This window comes from Ambystoma mexicanum, chromosome 10 (assembly GCF_040938575.1).
Source record: "Ambystoma mexicanum isolate Mex_15411 chromosome 10, UKY_AmexF1_1, whole genome shotgun sequence".
Taxonomy (NCBI): Eukaryota; Metazoa; Chordata; class Amphibia; order Caudata; family Ambystomatidae; genus Ambystoma; species Ambystoma mexicanum.
Window position 1 is genome coordinate 1,498,702,638 of NC_090932.1, and position 26,163 is coordinate 1,498,728,800.

A 26,163-nucleotide genomic window follows, 5' to 3' on the forward strand; every position below is an offset into this window, starting at 1 on the left:
TTTCCGAAGCAGCGAAGCTGGCAGAATACAAATATCATAAAATGAGGAATACGTGGGAGGAACATCCAGTCGAAAGAATGTTAGTTATGTAAGTAACTTGTTCTTCTCTTTGGCGGCATTTAAACTAGTGTTTCTTAGGCTGCCATTTTGGAACAGTTGCACAGTGGGAAAAATAAGGTAGATATAGTGAAAGAATTGGATTACTATGCAGTGTGGCACTGATTATATAAACGACAAACTAGACCATAAGCCAGATGGTTTTGTTGGAAAGATAGCAGCAATAGGACAGCTATTTCAAATTCGTAGCAACATCAACTAGTAGCGGTTGTGCCAAAAACTATAACATTTAAAAGCTCTACATCTATCTGTTTGTATTGGCATCGCCAAATAATATGCCCTTGTCAATAGTTGTTGATGATGATGGCCCTTTTATTGATTGGTCCATTAAATGACTTAAACCACATTTTTGGAACATACTAGAAGTGTGTATTCTTAAAATGAGCCCTACATTCAGTTGTCAGAGGTTGGGACTGAGACACATTAAGAAAGTGTACTGTATAGTTTGGAGAAGGTAGGTCTATAATGTGGTCTTGTGGCAAGTCGTGCAGGCGTCTTCACATCTCAAAGAACTTTGTAGAAGAGGTATAAGTAACCTGCTGTCTTGTGACCGGTCTTGCTGCATAGCCCGCACTGTATGGAAGATCTACATTTATGATTATATTAGTATGCTGATTATATTAATAGGGTCCTCCCAACCATCCTTCTCCATGTAGTCACAGTGCATCAAGTGGAAGACTTGAGCAGGTCTGTAAATATAACCTTAATGAAAAGTGTGTGGCCACAAATTAATTTAAATACCCAGGATTGGGAAATATGGTGTGAAAATGTAGCATTACAAGTATTTTCATGCTTTCATTACAGCAAAGATATTTTTGACCTGACTCCTCTCAACCTGGACTCGGCTGTTTGTTGTGGAACCTCATCACAACGAAGAGGGCCTCAAGTCAGTGGCAGGCTCTCCAGTACAGAATTATCCCTAGATTTCAATGCCCTGCTAGTCCCGGCGCACAGAGATTTCAAGTCATCCACACCCCAGGTTTGTTTTTCATAATGGAAACATGCCATGACCTGCTTTCTTTCTATGGTTCACTCTGTGCAGTATTTTCTCTTTTCTGTCCAGAAACTGTTTAGCATTTGCTAGTGACCGTTTGTGTCTGTTCTCAGAATCTCTGCTCATTTGCATATTAAGTGAAACTCAATGGTTGAATATAGCCAGCTCATGTTGATCATGGAAATGTATTTATTCAAATTCTGATCTAAAGGTATATTTTATTAAATAAGAGATATTTGTATGTCACTTACTTGGCATTTGTTTTGGCATTTGAAAGGATGTAGGATGAACGGTTCTTCAGTAGACTTTAGTCTGAACACTGAAAGGGTGCAGAAGTTGGACTCTGACACAGTGGTGGCATGTTGATTGGCAAAGACTTTCATTAAGTAAGAAAATGAAAACAAAACCCAGCCTTGCCGTAACTGTAAGAGGGGGGTTCCCTGCCTCAAAAGTACTAATGAAATTGTCAGGAAGTCTGAAGCAACTAAAAAGTGCACCTTGATATCAAGACCTTTCTCTGTCCCTTACACTGTTAAATAAGCTAAATAAATGATGTCTCCTTGGTCCAGAGGAATGACTCCCTTCCTCTGGACAATGAACAGTTCTGGGGTTGAACGTTCTTCAAACGAAAAGGTTCCTTTTCCACTAGTGGGGGAATGTCTCCTTTCCCCTGGTCTTTCTCAGTCTCGTGACACAGTTGGACAACTGATGGGGGAATGTCTTCCGTCCATGGCCTTTCTCAGGCTTATATTTCAACTCCACAACTTGTGGGGTGTCGTGGTTTATTATGCGGTCACTCTCCACTGAGGGAGTAGCCTCAAGCAAGGTGGCGCACAATAAAGCACTCTTTATTCATGCTCACTTTGGTGAGGCCTTCAACCCATCTCACACCCAACCCCAACAAATACCCTGTGTCACCAATGGACTAGGAGCCAGGCCGGCGTATAGCACAAATATTTATTTAAGATTTGACAAAATGCTAACCTATCCTGAACAAGAATTTTTCACTTTGGGATATTGAGGACATGTTCCATTCTCTCTTATTAAACTAATGTCCTGAACTAATAACAGTGTTTAGGCAGACCTTATTCTGGACAAGAATTTAGATTTAGTTTGTAGGTACCACAAGTCATGGTTCTAAACAACGGTCGATTTGGGCCATTTTTGATTTACTGTTATTTGTATTTTTGTATTCTTGTGCTTTTCAACAAATGTTTCTCACCTTTTGTTAATGTCTAACATTTTTTATAATTTCAATAATATGCATATGTACATGCAGATATTCTAATCTATTGTGTCCTCAACAGTTGGGTTTCACCAGTTTTCTCTTTTTTTCTTTGACACTATTATATTGTTATGCCGAACACTTTAGCACTAATTGTTGTTTAAACAAATATATACACAACCCTTTTTTTGATGCTTGTGGCTGATATGGTGTTTTTTTTTTCCTGTGACTGAATGTATAAATGATGTTTTGAGGACGGAGTGGACTAGGATGTTTTTTTCAAAGCAATTTTACCCAGGCATACAACTCCTTTTACGTAACAGCACCCTCCTTTCCTGATACAGCAGCCACCAATGCTGTGGCAACACCCAATATCACAACAAGAACTCCTATTATTCAAACAACATAGATGGAATTTTGAAACATGCAATAACACAACAGATTTAATTTCGATGTAACCAATGGAAAATACAGGGTCCACAGAAATGACTTAATTTGAAACCATACTTTTCTCCCAGCAACCCCTACCCTCCAGGCTTCAATTAAATATGACCCATTTGATTTAAAGGAAAGGTGCAGAGAGTGAGAGCACAATGGGAAATCGTTTTGCTTACTGACTTAAAAAGGCGCTGTTTGGGAAGGGAATGCAATGGCAAAAATCATTTTTTCAACTTTGGTTTAAAAGGCAAGGTTGGCAAAAAGGGACTTGAATGGAAATCGTTTTTCAACACACATGAAAATAAGAGGCTGAGCTTGGTAATTTGGGGTCAGAGAACAATGTGAACCAAACAGGAATTTCATTTTATAACACACATACAGAGGAGATGCAATACTTTGTAATTCTGATTTTAAATGAATGGGGAAATTCGTTTTGCAACACGCTTTGACTTGAAAGGCAGCGTTTAGGATTTCTTATTTTGCGATTATGGACACCCCCTTCCCCCTTCCATATAGAAGTGAAGGATTTCAGACTCAGTCAACCAAGTCTTTATGGGCTATAACGGCTCTAACACACTAGGCATGAGCTTTGTTAGTTTCGATTTCTAACACTCATCCTGTGATTTTTCTATATGGGAATGAATTGATTTACTTTAATCAAATGTACTCAGGATAAACAGTGTCTCCCCACAATTTGATGGAAAGGTTTAAGGCATGCAGCCCCTAACACAATGCAATTTCAACAGAGGGGTGGTTTTCTATGGGGAAATAAGTTGAATGAGACTTTATAAATTGTGCGAAGGGCCTATACAGTTTAAGCCTCCTCCACCTCTGACTCAATCGAAAGGGATAACAGCAGTTGGATCCCCACACAATTGATGTCTTTGGGATATCTGCTTACATGGGAGCTCAATGATCTTTGCTCAGAAGCCCGCCAGATTTGTAGGAGCCTCTTTTGGTAGGCAGCTTACATCAAGGTCCCTCCAGACAGGCCTCTCTCAGATAGGGCTCCCAGGTTTCCAAGCAAGGTTTCCCTGATGGACTTGGTGGCTCTCCTTGCCTCGCTGCTAGTGGCTCCTCGCTATAGTCCAGCAGCAAGCTTTCTTCCGGAATAAAGTCCAAAAAGCCTTAAAAGCCCTGTTCTGACGCAAACCCTCCCTCTCATAGCGTGGATGACACTGCAATATGGTCATAATTCCTACAGAAGTTGCGCGATATGTATGATATAGGCTGAGGAAAGAGATTAGATGCATCATTTCAAAATGACAAGTTTCTAAATCTTTTGTTAAATCTCATAATGTAATAACTCCCTTTTTAAAACCTGTTTTTATTATTATAATTCAACATACAGAAATCAACAAAAATCTGAAACCCAACCGGGGCACTGTGCCACCCAATCAACCCCCACCCCAGCACCTTCCAGGACACTGACATAACTTCCTGCATAGTCTTGAATCTATTGTGTTGCCTAAATTCCGGTACACAACACCATTGTTCAAAGCTGTCTTAGTAGCCGGCCCCACCGCTGGAGGCTTATCTAAATATTCCGTCATGACCTCCGACCCCTCTCGCAAGGTCTGGGCTCAGTGCTCCCCGGGGGAGGCCGGGTAGCCAGGTGCATCCATCATCATTCATGGTTTACCGGGGAGGAACGAACTCGGGATGGAGCCGTAACATTTTGTGATGACCCAGCAGTATCCTGTGTGGCTGGGCTCTGAGTTCGCTCCTCACTCATGAAGTACCTGAAAGCTGCCCAGTAGTGCTTAGGCCTACACTGCATAGGTACCATTGAGGCAAACTGTGTTTCTTTTTGTTCGCAAGTTGCCATAACATTGAGCCAGTGTTGGAAGGTGGGAGGCCTGCTGGCACCCCAAGCCTGGGCAATAAGCGTTCTAGCCACCACAGAAGACATGCCCACCAGCTGCTTCCCACTACTAGTGCCCTCTTTCACAAGTGCGAGCAGCCAGGTCTCAGGAGATAGTGGTAGGGCAATGTCCAGTATTTTAGCCACAGTTTCAGCTATCCTTACCCATAGAGGTTGAATTAAGGGCACCCCCAGGCTACGTGAAGGAAATCAGCATCTATCTGATTGCATCTCTTACAGTGTGAAGGCCTATGTGGGTAGAGCTTATTCAACCGAAGAGGGGAGTAGTATACCTGGTGAAGGAATTTAAAGCGTATCAAACGGAATCTGTTGTTAACCGATATAGATTTAGACTGAGCACAAATATAGTCCCATTGCCCACCCGTTAAAGAATGACCTAGGGTGCACTCCCATTTTTCTCTATACAGAATCGCCCGGGGGGGGCCTAAGAGACCTTACTATGCAGAGTGGACACCAGTCTCGCCTTGGTCGTTGGCGTCGTAATATATTCCATAATTGGTGAGGGAGGTGGTCCACTCGGGAACTCAGGCCACTTAGCACGAAGCACTTCACGCAGGCGGTAATATAGGAATAGTGTATTCTGGTTCAATACGCCCCTTGTTTTGAGGTCTTCCCAGGAAACAAATCTTCCCTGTGGAGCTATAATCTCCCATGGACGTGATCTTTAAGAGGGAAAAATGTTGTATAAATATTGTCTCGTGAGTGGTATGCCCCGTACATGATAAATGGCCATGGCAGGAGAGTACCATTGTCTCTGTCCAGTCAGGGCAGCCAGCTGGTCCCACAACTGAAGGGTGACGGCCACTGGCTGTACCTCAGCCTTATCACCACGCTCCCGTGTGCCCACCAATAGCTCCTTCAGATCGTCAGGGCGATTGAGAGCTTTCTCCAGGATCGTGAGGGGTAAGTCGGATGTGGGCGTCCACCACCAAGCTGCATATTGGGCCTGGGCCACGAGGAAATACCGGAACAGGCCCGGGATCTCAAGGCCCCCCAGAGAGCACATGTGGCACGTCTCTAGAGATATTCGTGGGCGTCTACCGGCCCAGATCAGCTTGTTCACCAAACTCTTCAGCCCAACCCAATATTTCGCTGGAGGCCAAATCGGGACATTATTAAAGACTTACAGTAGTTTAGGTAAAACAACCATTTTTAAGAGCGAGATCCTACCCGCTTGGGAGATGGGAAGTCGAATCCAAGTGTCTACCTTGTGCTCCAACGTTTGGAGAGCCGTTATGTAGTGCTCCTCGTATAACTTCGTAAGGGACATGGATACACGGATACCTAAATAGCGAATCCCTTGGAGACACCATGCGAAATCATTACCCAATCACACAGGGTTACACATGCAGTGAGGGGGAGGACCTCAGACTTGGACCGATTGATCTGTAGTCCAGACAGAGCGCCGAACCTGATGATTTCTTCCACGATCGGACGCAAGTTTTCACAGGGGTGTTTAATGTACAATAACATGTCATCCGCATATAGTGAGACGATGGAGGTATAAGAATGAAGGGTTATACCCCTATGCGCATGGTACTCTCTCAGAACACAGGCCACTGGTTCAATGGCCAGGGCAAAAAGAATAGGATAGAAGTGGCATCCCTGTCTCGTACCGAGAGATGGGTTCAGACTGTTTACCGTTGGTATACACCGGGGCTCTGGGGGCCGTATATAGTAAGCAAACCCAGTATAGGAACATGTTGCCTAAACTAGAGCGGCGGAGGATCTCGAACAAGAACGGCCACTCAACAGAGTCGAACGCTTTCTCAGCGTCCAAAGCGGCGACAGCCAACGGGACAGATGGGTTCACATTAATGCATCAAGGTGAATAGCCTCCGCAGGTTGTTCTGAGTCGAACGGCCCGGTATGAAGCCAGCCTGGTCAGGGAGGACCGGGCCAGGCATATGGGATAGAAGTCTACCTGCCAATAATTTCGCAATAATCTTATTGTCTGAATTAATAAGACAGAGGCCTGTATGAGGAACACTTGTTAGGATCCTTACCGGGTTTTAGAAGTACCATGACCAGGGTGGTGCGTGTGGATTCTGGAAGGACGCCCGTCGCAGTGGCTGCCTCGAACATGGACCTCAAATGGGGAATAAGAAGATCAGGGTAAGCTTTGTACAGTTCGACTGTAATGCCGTCTTGACCAGGGGCCTTACCATTTGGGAGGGAGCAAATTGCCCTGAAGAATTCCTCATCCGAAGGGGGAATATTTAGTAGAGACCCAAGTTCAGGATCAATCCACCACAAGGCGATCTTATCCAGGTAATGCACAATGTTATCGCGTCCTACCAGTAATTGTGACGAGTAGAGTTTTGCATAGTATTCACGAAATACATCATTAATCCTTGACTCCCCCCCTAATAAAAATCCCATCTGGCGTCTCTATTTCTAGTTTAGGATTAGAATGGCGCTCCTGCCATGGCCCACACAAGCGTTCTACTAGGGCGATCGCCCTCTATGTATCTGGCCGTAATGATCAGATCGCCCAGGAACCGTTCCTTGTTGGACATCAATGCTCAAATCTCTTCCTTCTTATGTTCCAGCTCAGTCCGAACCTCTGCAGAGTCCCGGTGCGATTGAAGGGTCTCTATATCCCGGAGTTCCTTCTCTTTAACTAGAATGGATCTATGGATACATTTCAAGACCCCGCGCTCCTGCGAAATGCACCACCCACAAATGTATACTTTAAAAGCTTCCCAAACTATCCTAGGGTCCGGGACTGAGTCAGCATTTATTTGAAAAAACTCGATAATGGATTTACGCATATCTTCACGAAATGCAACGTCCTCCGGCGCTCGGGCCCTGACCCTCCAGCGAGGATGATTCGATGGAAGTATCGGGCCAGAAAACTAACAAGGAACGGGGAATGGTCAGATAGATTCAGCGCCTTATGAGTGACCTGAGCCAGCTCAGGGGTTAAGTGAATATAGTCGATTCTAGACGAGCAACCGTACACACTAGTGTAGAAGGTGAATTCGAGGGGATTGGGTCCTCCGACGTATTCCATATCTATGACATGTAATCACCACAGCTATGCTGCTTCGGAAACTTTTTTCGGCGTCTGCGTCCTGCGTCGATGACGTCGATGCGCCGTCGTCGAGGACCTCCTCCGACGTCCCACGTCATCCGATGTGATAAGTAGGACGCACGACGCCCGTAGCCTCAGTTCCGTTTTTTCCGCGAACGTGTTGCTTCGTGTTTCTCAGTTTAAACGCCTCGACTCTTTGGAGTTCTGTTTTTTTCGGTTCTTCGAACCTGTTCGTTTTGTGCAAATCCTTCAGAAGATGTCTTCTACTTCGTCTTCGACCCCGCGTCCGGGTTTCAAGAAGTGCGGGGAGTGTGGGTCCAAGATGTCGGTGACGGACTCGCACAACGCCTGCCTCTGGTGCCTCGGGGAGGCCCACGACACGGATGATTGTATCGACTGTCAGTCGCTCACGTCCAAAGCCTTACGCGAACGTAAGAAGAAGTTGTCGGTAGGTCCGGTGTTCAAGCCCCGGAAGTCGAAGTCTGCGGGGCTTTCGACGGATGAATCGAGGGGTGACTCTCCGCGTCATCGTCGGAAGTCTCGTGGGTCTCCTTCTAGGAGTCGGTCTCGCCACTCCTCAGCCTCTTCGAGGCATTCTCGGAAGCGCCGACACCGGTCGTCTTCCAGGTCCTCTTCGGAGGACTCTGCCCGGCACGTCGCTTACCCCTCCAGCCGTGCGACGCAGGAGGAATGGGCTTCCTTCGGGAAGAAGATGCTGGCGATTCTTGAGTCGCAGGTACTCGGCCGTCCGCGCCCCCGAGTGGGGTCGGTCGTGTGAGGTCGAGAGACACCGCTTGCAAGAGTGGTCGGCACGAGTCACGGGAGAGGTCCCGTTCGGACAAGGGGACTTGTTCTCGACGTACCCGTTCCAGGTCCCGGTCCTCGACGCGTTCGAGACCGTGTGCACCTGTGAGGTCTTTGAAGAAGGCATCGACGTCTGTGGCGTCGAGGGCGTCGACAGGCTTTCTCGAGGCTCTGGCTCCGAGGAAGTCGTCGATGCCGTCGACGCTCGGGTCGTCGAGGGACACGCTCGAGGCTCCGGCCTCGAGGGCTGTGTCGACGCCGCCGATTCTGGAGGCGCTGCATCTGACGTCGACGCCGATCCTCTCGGCGCCGATGCCGGTTCTCTCGACGCTGGCGCCGATTCGCTCGATGCCTTTCGTGTCGGAGGTACCCCGTGGCACGGGTGGACCCCCTAGGAAGGCTCTGGTTAAGAGCAAGCACTCTAGGGTGCCTTCTTTTCGCCACCTGGACTATATTTCAGAGGCGGATGAGGATTCTGATGGCCTGGTTCCTAGTCAGGTTCCGGATGAAATTGTCTCGGGCCATAGTCAGTTTGACGAGTTGAGACAGTCACTGCATGATGCCAGTGGACTGGACACCTCTCCGGAGGTGGAGTTTTGTAGGCCTGAGCCTGGCTCTCATGCTGATTCCTCGTACCGGCGCCTTATGGCTAGGGTTTCTGAGTACTTGGGATGGTCTGCTCCCCCAGGGGAGTTTGTGCAGGATGATCTGACGGACATCCTTGATGTTGGTCCCCCAACTGACCCGGTTCTGCCGTTCCATATGGCTTTACAGAGGAGGGTAGAAAAACAGAAAGGTGATGGCTGGAAGGTTTTGAATTAATCATAACCACGGGCAAAGCTCTGGGCAACCCTCCAGACCATCGTTTTTCAGCCTGCCAAGCCATTACAGAAGGGGAAAAACCATATGCAATTCAGGCTTGGTCCTACCCCAAAAGGGGCAGTCCAGCCCGAACTGCAAGGTCACATCCCTTCTGCACGAGACCACAAGCATCCCCAGACATGTTTCAGCCTTGTTGGGCGTCATCAGTGAGGAGTAGCTTGGGTCTCTAGGCCCGGCAGACTCGGGACCCACGTCTGGGCATACCCGTCCCACTCGGGGTGACTTTAGAAAAACAGAAAGGTGATGGCTGGAAGGTTTTGAATTAATCATAACCACGGGCAAAGCTCTGGGCAACCCTCCAGACCATCGTTTTTCAGCCTGCCAAGCCATTACAGAAGGGGAAAAACCATATGCAATTCAGGCTTGGTCCTACCCCAAAAGGGGCAGTCCAGCCCGAACTGCTAGGTCACATCCCTTCTGCACGAGACCACAAGCATCCCCAGACATGTTTCAGCCTTGTTGGGCGTCATCAGTGAGGAGTAGCTTGGGTCTCTAGGCCCGGCAGACTCGGGACCCACGTCTGGGCATACCCGTCCCACTCGGGGTGACTTTAGAAAAACAGAAAGGTGATGGCTGGAAGGTTTTGAATTAATCATAACCACGGGCAAAGCTCTGGGCAACCCTCCAGACCATCGTTTTTCAGCCTGCCAAGCCATTACAGAAGGGGAAAAACCATATGCAATTCAGGCTTGGTCCTACCCCAAAAGGGGCAGTCCAGCCCGAACTGCTAGGTCACATCCCTTCTGCACGAGACCACAAGCATCCCCAGACATGTTTCAGCCTTGTTGGGCGTCATCAGTGAGGAGTAGCTTGGGTCTCTAGGCCCGGCAGACTCGGGACCCACGTCTGGGCATACCCGTCCCACTCGGGGTGACTTTAGAAAAACAGAAAGGTGATGGCTGGAAGGTTTTGAATTAATCATAACCACGGGCAAAGCTCTGGGCAACCCTCCAGACCATCGTTTTTCAGCCTGCCAAGCCATTACAGAAGGGGAAAAACCATATGCAATTCAGGCTTGGTCCTACCCCAAAAGGGGCAGTCCAGCCCGAACTGCTAGGTCACATCCCTTCTGCACGAGACCACAAGCATCCCCAGACATGTTTCAGCCTTGTTGGGCGTCATCAGTGAGGAGTAGCTTGGGTCTCTAGGCCCGGCAGACTCGGGACCCACGTCTGGGCATACCCGTCCCACTCGGGGTGACTTTAGAAAAACAGAAAGGTGATGGCTGGAAGGTTTTGAATTAATCATAACCACGGGCAAAGCTCTGGGCAACCCTCCAGACCATCGTTTTTCAGCCTGCCAAGCCATTACAGAAGGGGAAAAACCATATGCAATTCAGGCTTGGTCCTACCCCAAAAGGGGCAGTCCAGCCCGAACTGCTAGGTCACATCCCTTCTGCACGAGACCACAAGCATCCCCAGACATGTTTCAGCCTTGTTGGGCGTCATCAGTGAGGAGTAGCTTGGGTCTCTAGGCCCGGCAGACTCGGGACCCACGTCTGGGCATACCCGTCCCACTCGGGGTGACTTTAGAAAAACAGAAAGGTGATGGCTGGAAGGTTTTGAATTAATCATAACCACGGGCAAAGCTCTGGGCAACCCTCCAGACCATCGTTTTTCAGCCTGCCAAGCCATTACAGAAGGGGAAAAACCATATGCAATTCAGGCTTGGTCCTACCCCAAAAGGGGCAGTCCAGCCCGAACTGCAAGGTCACATCCCTTCTGCACGAGACCACAAGCATCCCCAGACATGTTTCAGCCTTGTTGGGCGTCATCAGTGAGGAGTAGCTTGGGTCTCTAGGCCCGGCAGACTCGGGACCCACGTCTGGGCATACCCGTCCCACTCGGGGTGACTTTAGAAAAACAGAAAGGTGATGGCTGGAAGGTTTTGAATTAATCATAACCACGGGCAAAGCTCTGGGCAACCCTCCAGACCATCGTTTTTCAGCCTGCCAAGCCATTACAGAAGGGGAAAAACCATATGCAATTCAGGCTTGGTCCTACCCCAAAAGGGGCAGTCCAGCCCGAACTGCTAGGTCACATCCCTTCTGCACGAGACCACAAGCATCCCCAGACATGTTTCAGCCTTGTTGGGCGTCATCAGTGAGGAGTAGCTTGGGTCTCAGAGGAGGGTGGCAGCGGCTTGGACTGCTCCGGAGAGTCTCCCGGCGGTGGGCAGATCCTTGTCGCGAAAATACCGTCCAGCCAGTGGCGACCCCTGCTACTTGACCAGGCACCCCACTCCGGAGAGTTTGGTGGTGCAGGCGGCCACGGCCCCGGCAAAGCAGGCGTCGTACCCTACCATCCCTCCCGATAGGGACGACAAACGTTTTGATGGCTGGGCGAAGAAAGTGTTTTCTTCTGGTGGTATGGCGCTTCAGGCGGCCAACTCCATTTGTGCCTTGTCGCGTTTCACGCACACTCTGTGGAACTGTGTTGCGTTAGCGGCTGAACATATTCCCGAAGGGGACGAACGGGATGGTTTCCTTGCTATGGTCCAGGATGGTAAGGATGCCATGTGTGAGTCCGTTCAGTCGGGTTTGGACTTAGCTGAATGCATCAGTAGGTCCATGGCGGCGAGCACCGTGATACGCAGGTTTGCGTGGTTGCGGAAGTCGGGGTTTGCTCCGGATGTGCAGTCCCGGCTCCTCAACATGCCCTTTGACGGTGAGCACCTTTTTGGCAGCAAGGCTGACGAGAGCCTTGAGAGGTTGCAGACCTCGAAAGCTGCAGCGAAGTCGTTGGGCGCTGCAGTTCGCCAACCTCTGCCTTTTCGTCCTAGGGGACAGCAGTGGAGGGGTGGTTCCTTTCGCTATTACTCGTCCTTCAGTAAAGCGAGAGGAGCTGGCAGTCAAAGAGGCCAACGCAGGGGTACCAGAGGTGGACAACAGGGTACCCGTGGTGCCAAGGCCGCTCGGGCAGTTGCCTCTTTGCCCTCAGGTAACGCCGCAGCCGCTCCCACTCAGTCATGAGGCCATGTCCCATGGTTCGCCGGTTGGGGGAAGGCTGGCGCAGCATCTTGTAGAGTGGCAAGCCATTACTTCAGATGTGTGGGTTCTGGAGATCATAACCCACGGCTACTGTCTTCCCTTTCGGCACAGGCCTCACGACAATCCACCGGGGAACCTCTCTTTGCGGTGTCCGGATCCGCTCCTTGCGCGGGAAATTCAAGCCCTGCTGGAGAAAGGCGCCATAGAACTGGTGCCTGTAGCGGAGAGGAACAAGGGATGGTATTCCCCTTATTTTTTGATTTCCAATAAAGACGGGGGATTGAGACCCAACATGGACTTGCGCGGTTTGAACAAACTCCTCAGGAAGGACAAGTTCAAGATGGTTACTCTCTCTCAAGTCCTCCAGGCCCTTCAGCTTCAGGACTGGTTGGTGTCACTCGACCTCAAGGATGCTTACTTCCATGTGCCGATCCATCCCAAGCACAAGAAGTACCTGAGGTTCGCGGTAGGCGACTCGCACTTTCAGTTTCGGGTCCTGCCGTTGGGATTGACCTCCGCCCCAAGGGTTTTCACCAAGCTCATGGTGGTGGTGGCAGCGCATCTCAGGCAAGGGGGGATTCACGTCTACCCCTACCTGGACGATTGGTTGATCAGGGGGAGCTCTCCCAAGCAAGTCCTGGATCATCTATCGTTCACCTGTCGCTCCCTTCACAGGCTGGGCTTCTCCCTCAATTTAAAGAAGTCCCATTTGACGCCAACACAGCGGCTCCAGTACATCGGAGCAGTGCTCGACACTTCCCTGGGGCAGTGTTTTCCTCCCCAGGTGAGGGCTCTTCACATTCAGCAGATGGTGCACAAGTTTCAGCATGCCCAGACGCTCCCAGCGTTCGAGTTCTTGAGGTTGCTCGGCCTCAAGGCTTCCTGCGTTCTTCTGGTGCCAGAGGCTCGCCTGCGGATGAGATCTTTGCAGTGGGCACTCAAGACGCAATGGTTGCAGTCCTCCGGCAGGATGTCGGACTCGATTCAGGTGCCGTCCTCGTCGCCCGGGAACTTCTGTGGTGGACCGTCGAAGGCAACTTGATGAAGGGGGCTCATTTTGGCTTCCCTGGCCGGAGGTGACGATCGTGACGGATGCATCCCTCACGGGATGGGGAGCTCATGCCAACGGGCTGACAGTCAGCGGTCGTTGGTCTCCGTCGGAGTCCAGACTCCATATCAATCTGTTGGAGCTGAGGGCCGTCAGGCTAGCCCTGAAGGCTTTTCTGCCGTCTGTGCGAGGGAAGAATGTCCTGATCCTGACGGACAACACAGTGGCCATGCACTACCTCAACAAAAAGGGGGGGGCAGGGTCACTTCCTCTGTGCAGGGAGGCGATGCAGCTCGAGTTCTGGGCCATCCAGCAGGAAGTTTCGATCTCGGCAGTTCATCTGGCCGGAGCCGAAAACGTGACGGCGGACGCTCTGAGCAGGCAGAGCGCGATCTCTCACGAGTGGGAGTTGGCTCAGGAGATTCTCCTGGAGATCTTCGCCCTTTGGGGGACCCCTCAAGTGGATCTCTTCGCCTCCAGTGTCAACCGGAAGTGCGAAAGGTTTTGCTCGCAGGAATTTCCTCCAAAAGGAGCCTTAGGAGACGCGTTCGTGGTGGAGTGGTCATTCCCGCTGCTGTATGAGTTTCCTCCAGTCCCCGTCATCCCGCAAGTGCTGCGGAGGTTACGGAAGTTCGGTTCCCGGATGATCCTCATTGCTCCGGCGTGGGCTCGGAGGACGTGGTACCCGGACCTTCTCGACTTGTCCATCTGCCCTCCACGTCGTCTTCCCTACCGAGACGATCTGCTCTCACGGGAGGGGGGTCAGGTTCTCCATCCAGAGGTCAGATCCCTCAACCTTCACGCTTGGCTTCTGAGAGGTTGAGGTGTAAGGATTGGGACCTCCCTGAAGACGTGATGGAGGTGTTGCTTTCGGCCCGAAGGCCAGCAACAAAGTCTCTGTACCATTGCCGTTGGCGTAAGTTCTGCGACTGGTGCAGAGTTCAGAATGTGGATCCTTTTGCATGTGACATCCCCATGGTTCTGTCCTTTTTACTTTCTTTGGCCCACAGGGGCTTGCAAGTGGGTACCATTAAAGGTTACCTGGCGGCGCTGTCCATCTTTAAGCGCTCGTCTGAAGAGTGTTCTTACTTTAAAATCCCTTTAATTTCACAGTTTCTGAAAGGGCTCACTAATGTGTTCCCTCCATCACCTTTCCTGGTGCCTGGTTGGGATTTAAACCTTGTTCTTAGGTTTCTTATGGGTGCTCCGTTTGAGCCTTTACATTCTTGCCCTTTGAGGCTGTTAACTCTGAAAACTGTGTTCTTAGTTGCAGTTACTTCCGCTCGCAGAGTGAGTGAGTTACAGGCACTTTCAGTTAAGCCTCCCTTCGCTGTATTTCACAAGGACAGGGTTGTCCTTCGTGTTCGTCCTTCTTTTCTTCCGAAGGTGGTGTCGGAATTTCATTTGGCCCAGAAGGTTGTTCTTCCGGCATTCTATCCTCCTCCGCATCCTGGTAAGGAAGAGGAGAGGCTCCGTAGGCTTGATCCTAGGAGAGCTTTAAGCTTTTATGTTTCACGCATGTCCCGGGTCAGAGTGGACGATCAACTCTTTATTGGTTACGCTGGGAAGCGTTTGGGGCAAGCTGTGACGAAACAGACTTTGTCTCGCTGGATTATTTTAGCCATCTCGGAGTGTTACCGTTTGGCGGGTAAGGACCCACCGGCTGGCTTGCGGGCCCATTCTACCAGGGGTGTGGCTGCATCTACTGCACTGCAGAGGGGTGTTCCTATTCGCAACATCTGTGATGCAGCCACCTGGGCTTCAGTACATACATTTGTACGTCACTATTCCCTCGATTCCATCCGAGGGCAGGATCTGGCCTTTGGCAAGGCGGTCCTTTGCTCTGCTATTTGATTGGCTATTCTAAATTTTGATTCTAAATTCTTTCCCTCCTCCTTGCTCTGGTACTGCTTTGGGAGTCTGTCATAGATATGGAATACGTCGGAGGACCCAATCCCCTCGAAGAACAAGTTACTTTCTTACCTGGTAACGTTCTTTCGATGGGATGGTCCGACGACGTATTCCATATCGCTCCCGCCCTGCCTTCCCCGCTGCAGAATTTCTTTTGCGATTGCAGCTTACGTTCCGCAAGGCTTTGTGTCTGACTGGCAGTTGACTTATGTCACACGTTCTGGGGGAAAAAACTACAACTGAGGCTACGGGCGTCGTGCGTCCTACTTATCACATCGGATGACGTCGGAGGAGGTCCTCGACGACGGCGCATCAACGTCATCGACGCAGGACGCAGACGCCGAAAAAAGTTTCCGAAGCAGCACAGCTGTGGTGATTACATGTCATAGATATGGAATACGTCGTCGGACCATCCCATCGAAAGAACGTTACCAGGTAAGAAAGTAACTTGTTCTTCTCGGCTATTAGGGTGTTGGAACCGCAAAGCGCCGATGAGGGCATAATCCACCGCTGAATATTTCCATTTATGAGCCGCTTAAGGAAGAGTGGCCTGTACAGAGGATGATCTGTCCAGGTGTAGTGAGAGCGCTATATTGTAATCCCCTGCCCAAACCACCTCGTAGCCAGGAAAAGAGCGAAGATGCTCCGAGCATTCCTGGAAAAAGTCAGGCTGGTTGTAATTAGGAATAATGTAATAACTCCCTTAGTCTTTCAGATAACCTCATGATATATATATCTGGGTTCTATATTTTATGGCTGCGCCGAAATAGCTAAAAATGGGACCATTTTCAATTTAAACCTTATTTTCATGATCTACGCCTTTGCCAACTTTCCCATTGCTCAGGTGTATGAAAATGGCAGAATCATAATTTTCCACATAACTTAAATTATGTACATCACAAAATTTCCGTTTTTACAGGGTCCCAATGGGCTTTTTCCCATGTTTAACTTGAACCCGGGGTGGGCTTGCTAGGAGACACAGTGCTCCTTTTATTTAGGAAAAACTGTATTCAATGTTTAATCAATGGCAATGCATTCTGTTAGTAAGTTTAATTTCTTCTTAAAACATGTGAACAGCCGTCTGGTTTATCCTAACCTTTTCTCCTGCTTGGCTTCAAAGCCTTGCTCGGTGCTTAATGTACCATTTATGGGAAGCTTGACCTTAAGGTCAGTTCTGCAGGACATGTTATCAGCAACTAATTGACAACCAGACATGCTTCTTGGTGGGCCCAGCCACAACAGATCTGGACTTCAGATTTGAAAGGGTCTTTGTTCAGAGCTAAATGCACTTTTTATGGGGAACCTGACCTTAAAGGTCATTTCTGTTGGTTGTGTTATAAGCAATTCATCACAAATTTGATCTTTCTTTATATATTCAAGCCTATTGTAACGCTCACCTGATTCCCACGGAGGCGCGGGTCTTGGCAGGAAGGTGTCTGTAACACGAAACGTGATGTGCAGGATTCGGTTGGCTTCTGGGGTCGAACCTCTCCGCACTGTGTGTCGGACTCGAAGGCTGAGGTTTCTGCAGGTGAAATAATATGGGGGTTAAAGGTCTGGGTTGTGAATGTCCCTATCTCTCTCCTCCCAGCCTGACTGTTGAGCCCCCCTCCCAGGTCAACGTGCTCACCTTAGATAGGTGAATGCTGGGCTCTCCATCTGCGTCTAGTGCAGGGTGCCGTTGCCAGTTCCTTCACTGGTGAAACATTGGCCTCTTGACTTCAGAGGATGGGTACCGTCGTTGTCTGCACGACCGGTAAGTTTCTGGACACCTTTAGTCTTTATAGTCTTTTTATGCGTGGCGGTGAAGCGCCTGGAATTGCGTAAGTATGGCAAGCGCTCTTACTGTCTCTTTCTTTGTCTTTGCAGGCGACGATGCAGAATGAAGAAATCCGGAATTCGCCGCGTGCCGGTAAGTGTAACACTGCTGTTGTCTATGAAGATGCAGCGTGAAGAATCTGGAATGCACAGCGTGCCAGTAAGTAGAATAATGCTGTTTATCTTTGCAGGTGAAGATGCAGCGTGAAGAAGCCGGAATGCACAGCGTGCCAGTGAGTATGGAAATGCTGTTTATCTTTGCCAGCGAAGGTGCAGCGTGAGACACGGCCGCTGCCGATGGATCAGGTAAGTAAGCACTGCGGGTTAAAGTTTGTTCTGCTAACCTGTTGTTTCTGGTCTTTTGCAGGTGCTGATGTTGATCGGGTACAGGTATGGTAAGTATAATTCTTGCAGGTTCAGGATCCAAAGAAGAAAGGCTGGAACAGACTCGGTGAGCGTCCTGCTGCAGATGCAGAATAACGCGAAGCACGTTTCATCAATCGGGTGTGGTTTAAATATCTCGGGATGAAAGTGCGGGGTCCTTTTAAAGGCAGGTGCTTAGTGGATAACCAGACTTGATCTCCTACAGCGTAGTGAGGGGCCTCTTTACGGTGCCGATCGGCTGCCTTTTTGAATTGAGCTTTAGCTCTTTGCAGATGGGCAGTGGCTTCCTTAAAGGCACATGTGATCTCCGAATGCAAATGATGCACAGCAGGTGCTTCAATTCCTTGGGGAGGATCCAGGTTGGAGGTTCTAGGATGGTGTCCATATAATAGGAAAAAAGGAGTCTTCCCGGTTCCAGAATGAGTCGAATTGTTGTAAGCGTATTCAGCGATCTAAAGAATGTCCTTCCAGGGTTTTTCTGTTTGTTGGAGCATGCAGCGTAGATATTGTTCTAATGTCTGGTTTGTCCTTTCGGTTTGTCCGTCAGTTTGGGGATGGTGACTGGTCGAAAGTCTTACATCAACTTGGGCTAGACGACAGCAACTGCGCCAGAAGTGGGAGATGAATTGACTTCCCCTATCGGAGACTAAAACCGAAGGAAAACCGTGTAAGCGAACGATGTTTGCCAAGAATTCCCGGGCCAATACTGAGGCTGAAGGCAGACCCTTCAAGGGTATGAAGTGAGCCATTTTCGAGAATAGATCCACGACTACTAAGATGGTAGTATATCCCAAGCATGGAGGTAAGTCCGTGATAAAATCCATGGACCAGGGTATGCCATGGACAGGGAGGAATGTCAAGTGGCTGTAATAGGCCGTCTGGTTTTTGCTTTTGACTTTTATTCTGGGCACACACACCGCAGGAGATTACAAAGTCTCTAATATCCCTTTTCCACAATGGCCACCAGAAATGTCTTTTAATCTTTTCCATGGTTTTGGTAATGCCAGGGTGCCCCTCCATTAGAGAATCATGATAACCGGAGATTACTTGTTTTTGACGTTTCTCACAGGGCAAGTGCAATCGTCCTCGGAGATATGGTAGGTCTTGATCTACTGAGAATTCTTTTCCCTTTAATTGCCAGTCCTGCAAATCGGTCGGAGTTGGGAGCGATTTCACCGTGGTCTTGATGTCTTCAAAAGATTGAGTGCTGACCAAACCCAAAATCCTTTGTTCTGGGATTATGGGTATTGGATCTGGATTGATCAAATGTTCATCTACTCCCATCCGGGAGAGGGCATCCGCCTTTCCGTTCTTACTACCTGGTCGATAAGTAATTATAAAGTCAAATTCTGCTAGGAACAGAGCCCAGCGAAGCTGTCTGGAAGACTGAGCTTTGGCTGTCTTTAGATATTGTAAATTGCGGTGGTCAGTCATTACGGTGACTGTGTGTCTGGCTCCAAGAAGATAATGCCGCCAGGCTTTAAAGGCCGATCTGATGGCCAAAAGTTCCTTGTCTGTAATTGAATAGTTGATCTCAGGAGGTGAAAACTTGCGGGACCAAAAGGCAACCGGATGTAGTTGATTTGTGACCGAATCTCTTTGTGATAACACTGCTCCCATAGCAAGACTAGAAGCATCCGTTTCCATGATGTAAGGAAGTTCTGGGCGAGGATGTTTTAAAACAGGTGCAGAAATGAATTTAGCTTTTAAGTCTTGAAAAGCTTGTTCCGCTTCAGAAGACCACTCAAAACATTTGTTCTTTTTCAACAGAGCGGTGATGGGCTGGACTATCCGGGAAAATTCAGGAATGAATCTGCGGTAAAAGTTAGCGAATCCTAACTTGCTTTGAACTCCCTTTACAGAGGTTGGTGATGGCCACTTGATAATTGCATCAACTTTCTTTGAATCCATATGGACTCCGTTAGGTGACAATATGAATCCGAGGAACTCGACTTCCGTTGCATTGAAAACGCATTTCTCAAGCTTAGCGAAAAGACTATGTTGACGCAATCTCTCGAGAACCTTTTTAACGTGTCTCTGATGTTCTTCAGATGATGAATATACGAGGATGTCGTCAATGTAGACAACAACACACACGTCAATGAGCTCTCTAAGGACATCGTTCATAAAATATTGAAAAGCAGCAGGAGCATTACACAGTCCAAAGGGCATCACTTGATATTCGAATAGCCCGTACTTGGTGCGGAAGGCCGTTTTCCATTCATCGCCCTCTTTGATCCGTACCAAGTGGTAGGCTCCTCTGAGATCCAGCTTTGTGTATATACATGCATCTTTGACTTGGTCCAGGAGTTCAGGGATCAAAGGTAACGGGTATCTGTTTTTAACAGTGATCTGATTCAGGGCGCGGTAATCTATGCAAGTCCTAAGGTCTCCTTCCTTTTTCGGAACAAAGAACAAACAAAGAACAAAGCTGATGAAGCTGGAGATTTTGAAGGACGGATAAACCCGTTAGCTAGGTATTGGTCCAGGTACTGTCTGAGGTGAAGGTTCTCTGGCTCGGTAAGGGCATAGATCCTGCTGCAAGGAGGAGTTGTTCCAGGTATCAGATCTATTTGACAGTCGTAAGACCTATGAGGAAGTAGGGTGTTAGCTTGATCCTTCTGGAAGACGTCTTGGAACTCCTGGTATTCGGGAGGTAATTTGAGAATCTCCTCAGAAGAGATTGCCGCTAGTAAAATATCGGTCGAGGATAACAAGTGGTAGAACACTCTGGAAACTGAACCGCCAATCAATCTGAGGATTGTGCTTCTCTAACCAAGGGATTCCCAGAATGATCTGGAACTGAGGGGCCTTGATTACATCGAACACTATTCTCTCCCGGTGTCCATTGTGACTCAACAACGTCACTTCTTGGGTGGCATGCGTCAATATAGTCCGAACATTCTTGTGGAGGATTCACAACTTGCGCTAGCACATCCTTGAGCTCTCCACGCAGGCCTCTGTAGAAAAGCATTATTCTCTTGTCCTCGGGCCATTGTGTTTCCACTATGTGTCTATTGAAAGAGGCTATATAAGTCAAGAGGTCTTGGTTACCCTGTCGTAATGAGAGAAGTTCATTGTCCAAGGCCTGCCCTTGTGCATGTCTTGCGAACAGTTTCTCCATGCTGGACTGGAAGGCTTGAAAATCGTGTAAAACCGGATCATCCTGGGTGACTAAAGGGATCGACCAATCTGCAGCGCTGCCACTGAGATAAGAAAACACGAAAGCCACCTTGGCCTGGTCTGTTGGGAATGCAGTTGGTCGACATAAGAAGTGCAGACGGCACTGGTTGATGAACACTGCGAATTTCTTTGGATCACCAGCAAAGCGTTCGGGCGGAGCCAAGGGCACATTACCGGGCAGATTGATTTGCACTGGATTTGAAGCTGATGCAGAAGGATAACTCCCTCCTGGAACGGGCAAAGGTGTCTGTCCTGCCTGCGTTTGTAACAACTGCCTAGCAAGGTCCTCTGTTCGCTCCTTAGAAATTATCAGTTCTCTTCTTAGAGAGCTTGTTTCCTGGCGAGCTGCATGTACTTCTGCTCTTAATTCCCCAAGCAACTGGGCTAGTTGATCAGTATCTGAGGTTTCCATTGCGCCTGGGTAGGAGTTTTGTGGTGGGCTTCGCGTTCTGTAACGCTCACCTGATTCCCACGGAGGCGCGGGTCTTGGCAGGAAGGTGTCTGTAACACGAAACGTGATGTGCAGGATTCGGTTGGCTTCTGGGGTCGAACCTCTCCGCACTGTGTGTCGGAATCGAAGGGTGAGGTTTCTGCAGGTGAAATAATATGGGGGTTAAAGGTCTGGGTTGTGAATGTCCCTATCTCTCTCCTCCCAGCCTGACTGTTGAGCCCCCCTCCCAGGTCAACGTGCTCACCTTAGATAGGTGAATGCTGGACTCTCCATCTGCGTCTAGTGCAGGGTGCCGTTGCCAGTTCCTTCACTGGTGAAACATTGGCCTCTTGACTTCAGAGGATGGGTACCGTCGTTGTCTGCACGACCGGTAAGTTTCTGGACACCTTTAGTCTTTATAGTCTTTTTATCCGTGGCGGTGAAGCGCCTGGAATTGCGTAAGTATGGCAAGCGCTCTTTCTGTCTCTTTCTTTGTCTTTGCAGGCGACGATGCAGAATGAAGAAATCCGGAATTCGCCGCGTGCCGGTAAGTGTAACACTGCTGTTGTCTATGAAGATGCAGCGTGAAGAATCTGGAATGCACAGCGTGCCAGTAAGTAGAATAATGCTGTTTATCTTTGCAGGTGAAGATGCAGCGTGAAGAAGCCGGAATGCACAGCGTGCCAGTGAGTATGGAAATGCTGTTCATCTTTGCCAGCGAAGGTGCAGCGTGAGACACGGCCGCTGCCGATGGATCAGGCAAGTAAGCACTGCGTGTTAGAGTTCGTTCTGCTAACCTGTTGTTTCTGGTCTTTTGCAGGTGCTGCTGTTGATCGGGTACAGGAATGGTAAGTATAATTCTTGCAGGTTCAGGATCCAAAGAAGAAAGGCTGGAACAGACTGGGTGAGCGTTCTGCTGCAGATTCAGAATAACGTGAAGCACGTTTCATCAATCGGGTGTGGTTTAAATAGCCTAGGAGTGATGAGGCGTGTCTCCTTGCACGGCCCCGCCTAGGTAAGAAAAGAGTTCCTGCTTCCAGAAGAGTTCCAGTGCTGTATCCAGGGAGTGGAGCTGCCCCACCCAGGTAAGAAAGTAGTCCCAGTTCACTGAGGACTTCTAAGAGTCTGGTAAGTCAGCAGCATGGTCTGCCGCAGGTAAGTCCGCCCAAGCACCTTCACACCAATGATGAGCCCGGCGCTTCCAGTGCCGAGACCGATGCTTCTGATGATCCTGGTGCCACCGGCGCCAGGACAAGGTCCAGAAGGTCCCTGTGGGGACCGGCTGGTGCCTAGGATCAGGGTTAGGGGCCTGCTTCCAAGGACGTTGGGCTGGTCCTGACCCCTTGGAAGCAGTGATCATGACACCTATCTTTGAGACCAGTCTGGCATCCCTAGCATTTATCAAACCAAAAGGCTGCAAGTAGTCAGATGGGGGATTTCAGCTTGGAACTTGGAGGTCTGTTTACCATTCTTAAAGGCTAGCATATTACATTTAACCACCGTATGCATGCAACTTTCCATGCTGAAGGTGTTTTCGTAAATTTTCAATGTACTCGTGGGTCATGGACGCCTTGATCAGGGTCTGCTGTTGAGTTCTGTAGAGCAGATGCTGAGGTAGAACCATTTTTCATCCAGTCATGAGCTCAAATAGAGACATTTTTGTTGCAGAAGATGGTGTAGACCTAATGGCCATCGGGATAAGCAGTAGTCAGATGGGGGATTTCAGCTTGGAGGGAAAAACAAGGTCTGTTTACCATTCTTAAAGGCTAGCATATTACATTTAACCACTGTATGCATGCAACTTTCCATGCTGCAACAGGGCCTGTCGTTCATACATAGGGGGTCACTACAAGGTTGGCGGTAGGGGTTTAACGGGGCCGGTAGAGCTGCCCGCCCCGTTAAACCCCTACCGCCGCATTACAAGGTTTGCTCACCGGACCTGCTAAGGGCACCTGGTTTTACGAGCAGACCAGAGTGCTTACAACGGGCCCGTTATTAGTACCCTCCCCATTCCCATTGATCCCTATGGGGGCTCGAGTGGGGAGGTACTGGGTCCGGGTTCCTTAAATGCGGAATTACCGGATCCTTCAAGGTTGGAATGGCCCAGTAATTCCTTATTTAAGGAACACGGACCCGGTACCCAGTAAGGGCGGGTAGCCATGCCACTAATAGCGGCATGGCTACCTCCAACCTTGTAATGACCCCCATAGTCTTTTCTTTATGTATTATTGACAGAAATGAGTTCTCTATCCACATAGACAGGCCATAGTTAACATCAAGGAGCAGTATTCAAATCCACACCAAACGAATTAGGCCTTTCTTTGTCCATGCTGTCATTTTATATGGTGAAAACAAGTATCTTTACTCCTGGTGAATCTACCCTGTCCTTCACTTTATTTCTGGATTGCAAAGCTTGTTCCTTTTTATTTAGCTTCCAAATGCACAACTATTTCTTTTCATCCCATGTTGCATTGCTGTTTTTTAAATCTGTCCATGTGTAATGTATTTCTTTAATATTACAGTTGAAATGACATGATTATCGCTTCGGTATTGTGCGGGCATAGGCCATTATTTACTACCATAGGAAACCAATGTCCCCTTTAATGCTTGAGGTGCTGAATGTCAGTTCATTTGTGAAAAGTAACTGTCTTTCTTCACTTGCGCCCTTGTCCATTTTAATAGTTTAACTAGGCCCATTTCTTTCCAGTCACTTGGCCTTAAATCAGAAAAATAAGTGTTTTGAACTGGCCTGCATTTTCCAATGGATAGCACCAGCCAGCTTCACTCTTAAATACTGGCCTGGCCTCTTTATTTTTGACATTCAGGGGCTATATTTTACCCCACAGATCCCCCTTCCTGGCTCTTTCATTCAGGTAACTCAGAGAAAAGAGCAAGGAGAGAGTTTTCTTTTATTGCTTTTGGTTCATTCCATGAATTTTCTTGTTGGATCACGCACGCTTTTTTTCCTGTCCTGAGGGAGTGGCGCTCTAGTCTGCACTCCACTCTTTTTGTATTTTAGGATGTTGGTTCTGGAACCCTGCCTTTCCGGTAGCTCCACCTCTGGGCTGTAGAGGCAAGTTAATCTGCTGAGAGTAAACGAGAGGTTAAGTATTTTTGTACAGTACTAATTTCCCCAGTATTATCGACATACGAATTGACAAGAAAACAACTTACATATTGCTTTTCACTTGACATATACAACTAACAACATGACATACTATTCGTACATTCCTTGTAAGTAGAAGTTGTTTTACTCCGTGTAACTGTGTGATTTTCTCTATCCGGGTTTCCATTCTTTCCTTTTATTCTTAAGATAATTCCTGGGCTCTACCCTCACTGGGTTCTTAAAACATTTGTACGGTCTGTCTTGGATGACTGCTGTTCAACTGATCTCTTCCATCTGTTCAACTGATCTCTTCCGTCTGTTCTCCTTTAGGCGTGCAGATCTTATAGGCAAGAGGTGAGATTTTATCGACACTGCGCCAAGAGGGGAAGAACTTCTGCTCTCTGGACTGGTTCCTCTGGAAATTGTACAGGTAGACCCCATCTTTTACTTCATACTCCTTCTTGGCAGTCTTTAAGTCGTAGTGGGTTTTCATCCCCTCTGCCGACTTTTCTAGCGTGCTGAAGGTGTTTTCGTAAATTTTCAATGAACTCGTGGGTCATCCTTGATCAGGGTCTGCTGTTGAGTTCTGTAGAGCAGATGCTGAGGTAGAACCATTTTTCATCCAGTCATGAGCTCAAATAGAGACATTTTTGTTGCAGAAGATGGTGTAGACCTAATGGCCATCGGGATAAGCAGTAGTCAGATATCCCAACTAGGTCCAGAGTCTGCCCCAAATTTCTTCAGGATGCCCACAATTGTTTTATTGTACCTCTCATCTCACCTGTTCGAGGCTTGGCGGTAGGAAATGTGGAGTTTTCTCTTTACCGCTAGTATCTCCCACATCTTTGTCATCACCTCACTGGTAAAATGACTTCCTCGGTCCGACTTAATCCTTTGGGGAAGGCCGAAACGAGAGAAAATGTGATTGATCATTTGCAGCAGCTCTCTCCCCCTTCCAATTTGGGCCCGGAAGATATTCTACCCACTTGGTAAACAAGCATGTCACTATCAACATGTACTTGTTTCCTCTAGAGGAGCGAATCGCTGGCCCAATGAAATAGACTTGCAAATCCGACCAAGATATTGTCATTCTCATTTTCTGTAGGGGAGCTCTGTGTGTGAGGGAACTCTGCTGAAACTGGGCACACACAAGACAATCCAAGTATAGGCCGAGGTCCTGACCCATGTGGGGCCAGTATGCAACCTCTCAAGATTTCAAATGTAGTGTGAAACCCCCTATGCCCCGCCTTGGCTGCATTATGGGCATGATTTAACATTAGGCCTTGGAATGAGGTAGCTACCACCCACTGGTCACATCCAGATATGGATCTCCGTACCAACACACCGTCTTGGATTCAGAACATTTTGAAAAACTTCATCAACACCCAGAGATTCTCCTTCCTGATATAATCGGATTCTGTCAGAGGAAAATTCACGGGGTCTTCAATATGTTGATACAATTTACCAATACTTGGGTCCTCTTTTTGTGCAGTAATCAAATCTGCATCTGGGGTTTCTTTACTCTACTAGGCAGTTCAGATTTCATTTTTGTCATGGGTTTGAGACCTGGTAACAGCAGCGACCTGGATTTCTCCCAACAGGGATTCGGTTTCTAGGAGATTTCCCCCCCCCCCCATGAATGGCTCTGGTTTTAGCCAACTGGTCAGCCAAGTCATTATCAGTTTTGTCTGGTCCCTCTATTTTGGAGTGACCTCTGGTCTTTTTCCAATAATGGTCATCTGATTAGAAGTGACCAGATAGTCAATTGATTGGATTAATTTCCTGTGCTTGTGCGGTTTGTTATTGCCACACAGCATGACTCAATTTTTCCAATTAATTGTGTGTTTCACGAACCCATTCCTGACATAATCTGAATCACTGATTATGGTGAGTTCTTTGAGTTGGTGTTGCA

General features: G+C 48.4%; 1 protein-coding gene across 3 annotated transcripts in view; it reads left to right on the forward strand.

The window, feature by feature from the left end:
- The window catches only part of CCDC62 (coiled-coil domain containing 62), a 498,667-nt gene that overhangs the window by 304,133 nt on the left and 168,371 nt on the right, over window positions 1–26,163 (forward strand). For all 3 annotated transcript variants that reach the window (XM_069619632.1, XM_069619633.1, XM_069619634.1), the window contains one exon: window positions 922–1,096. In XM_069619632.1, the coding sequence (XP_069475733.1) occupies window positions 922–1,096 (175 nt within the window). The remainder of the gene's footprint in view (window positions 1–921; window positions 1,097–26,163) is intronic.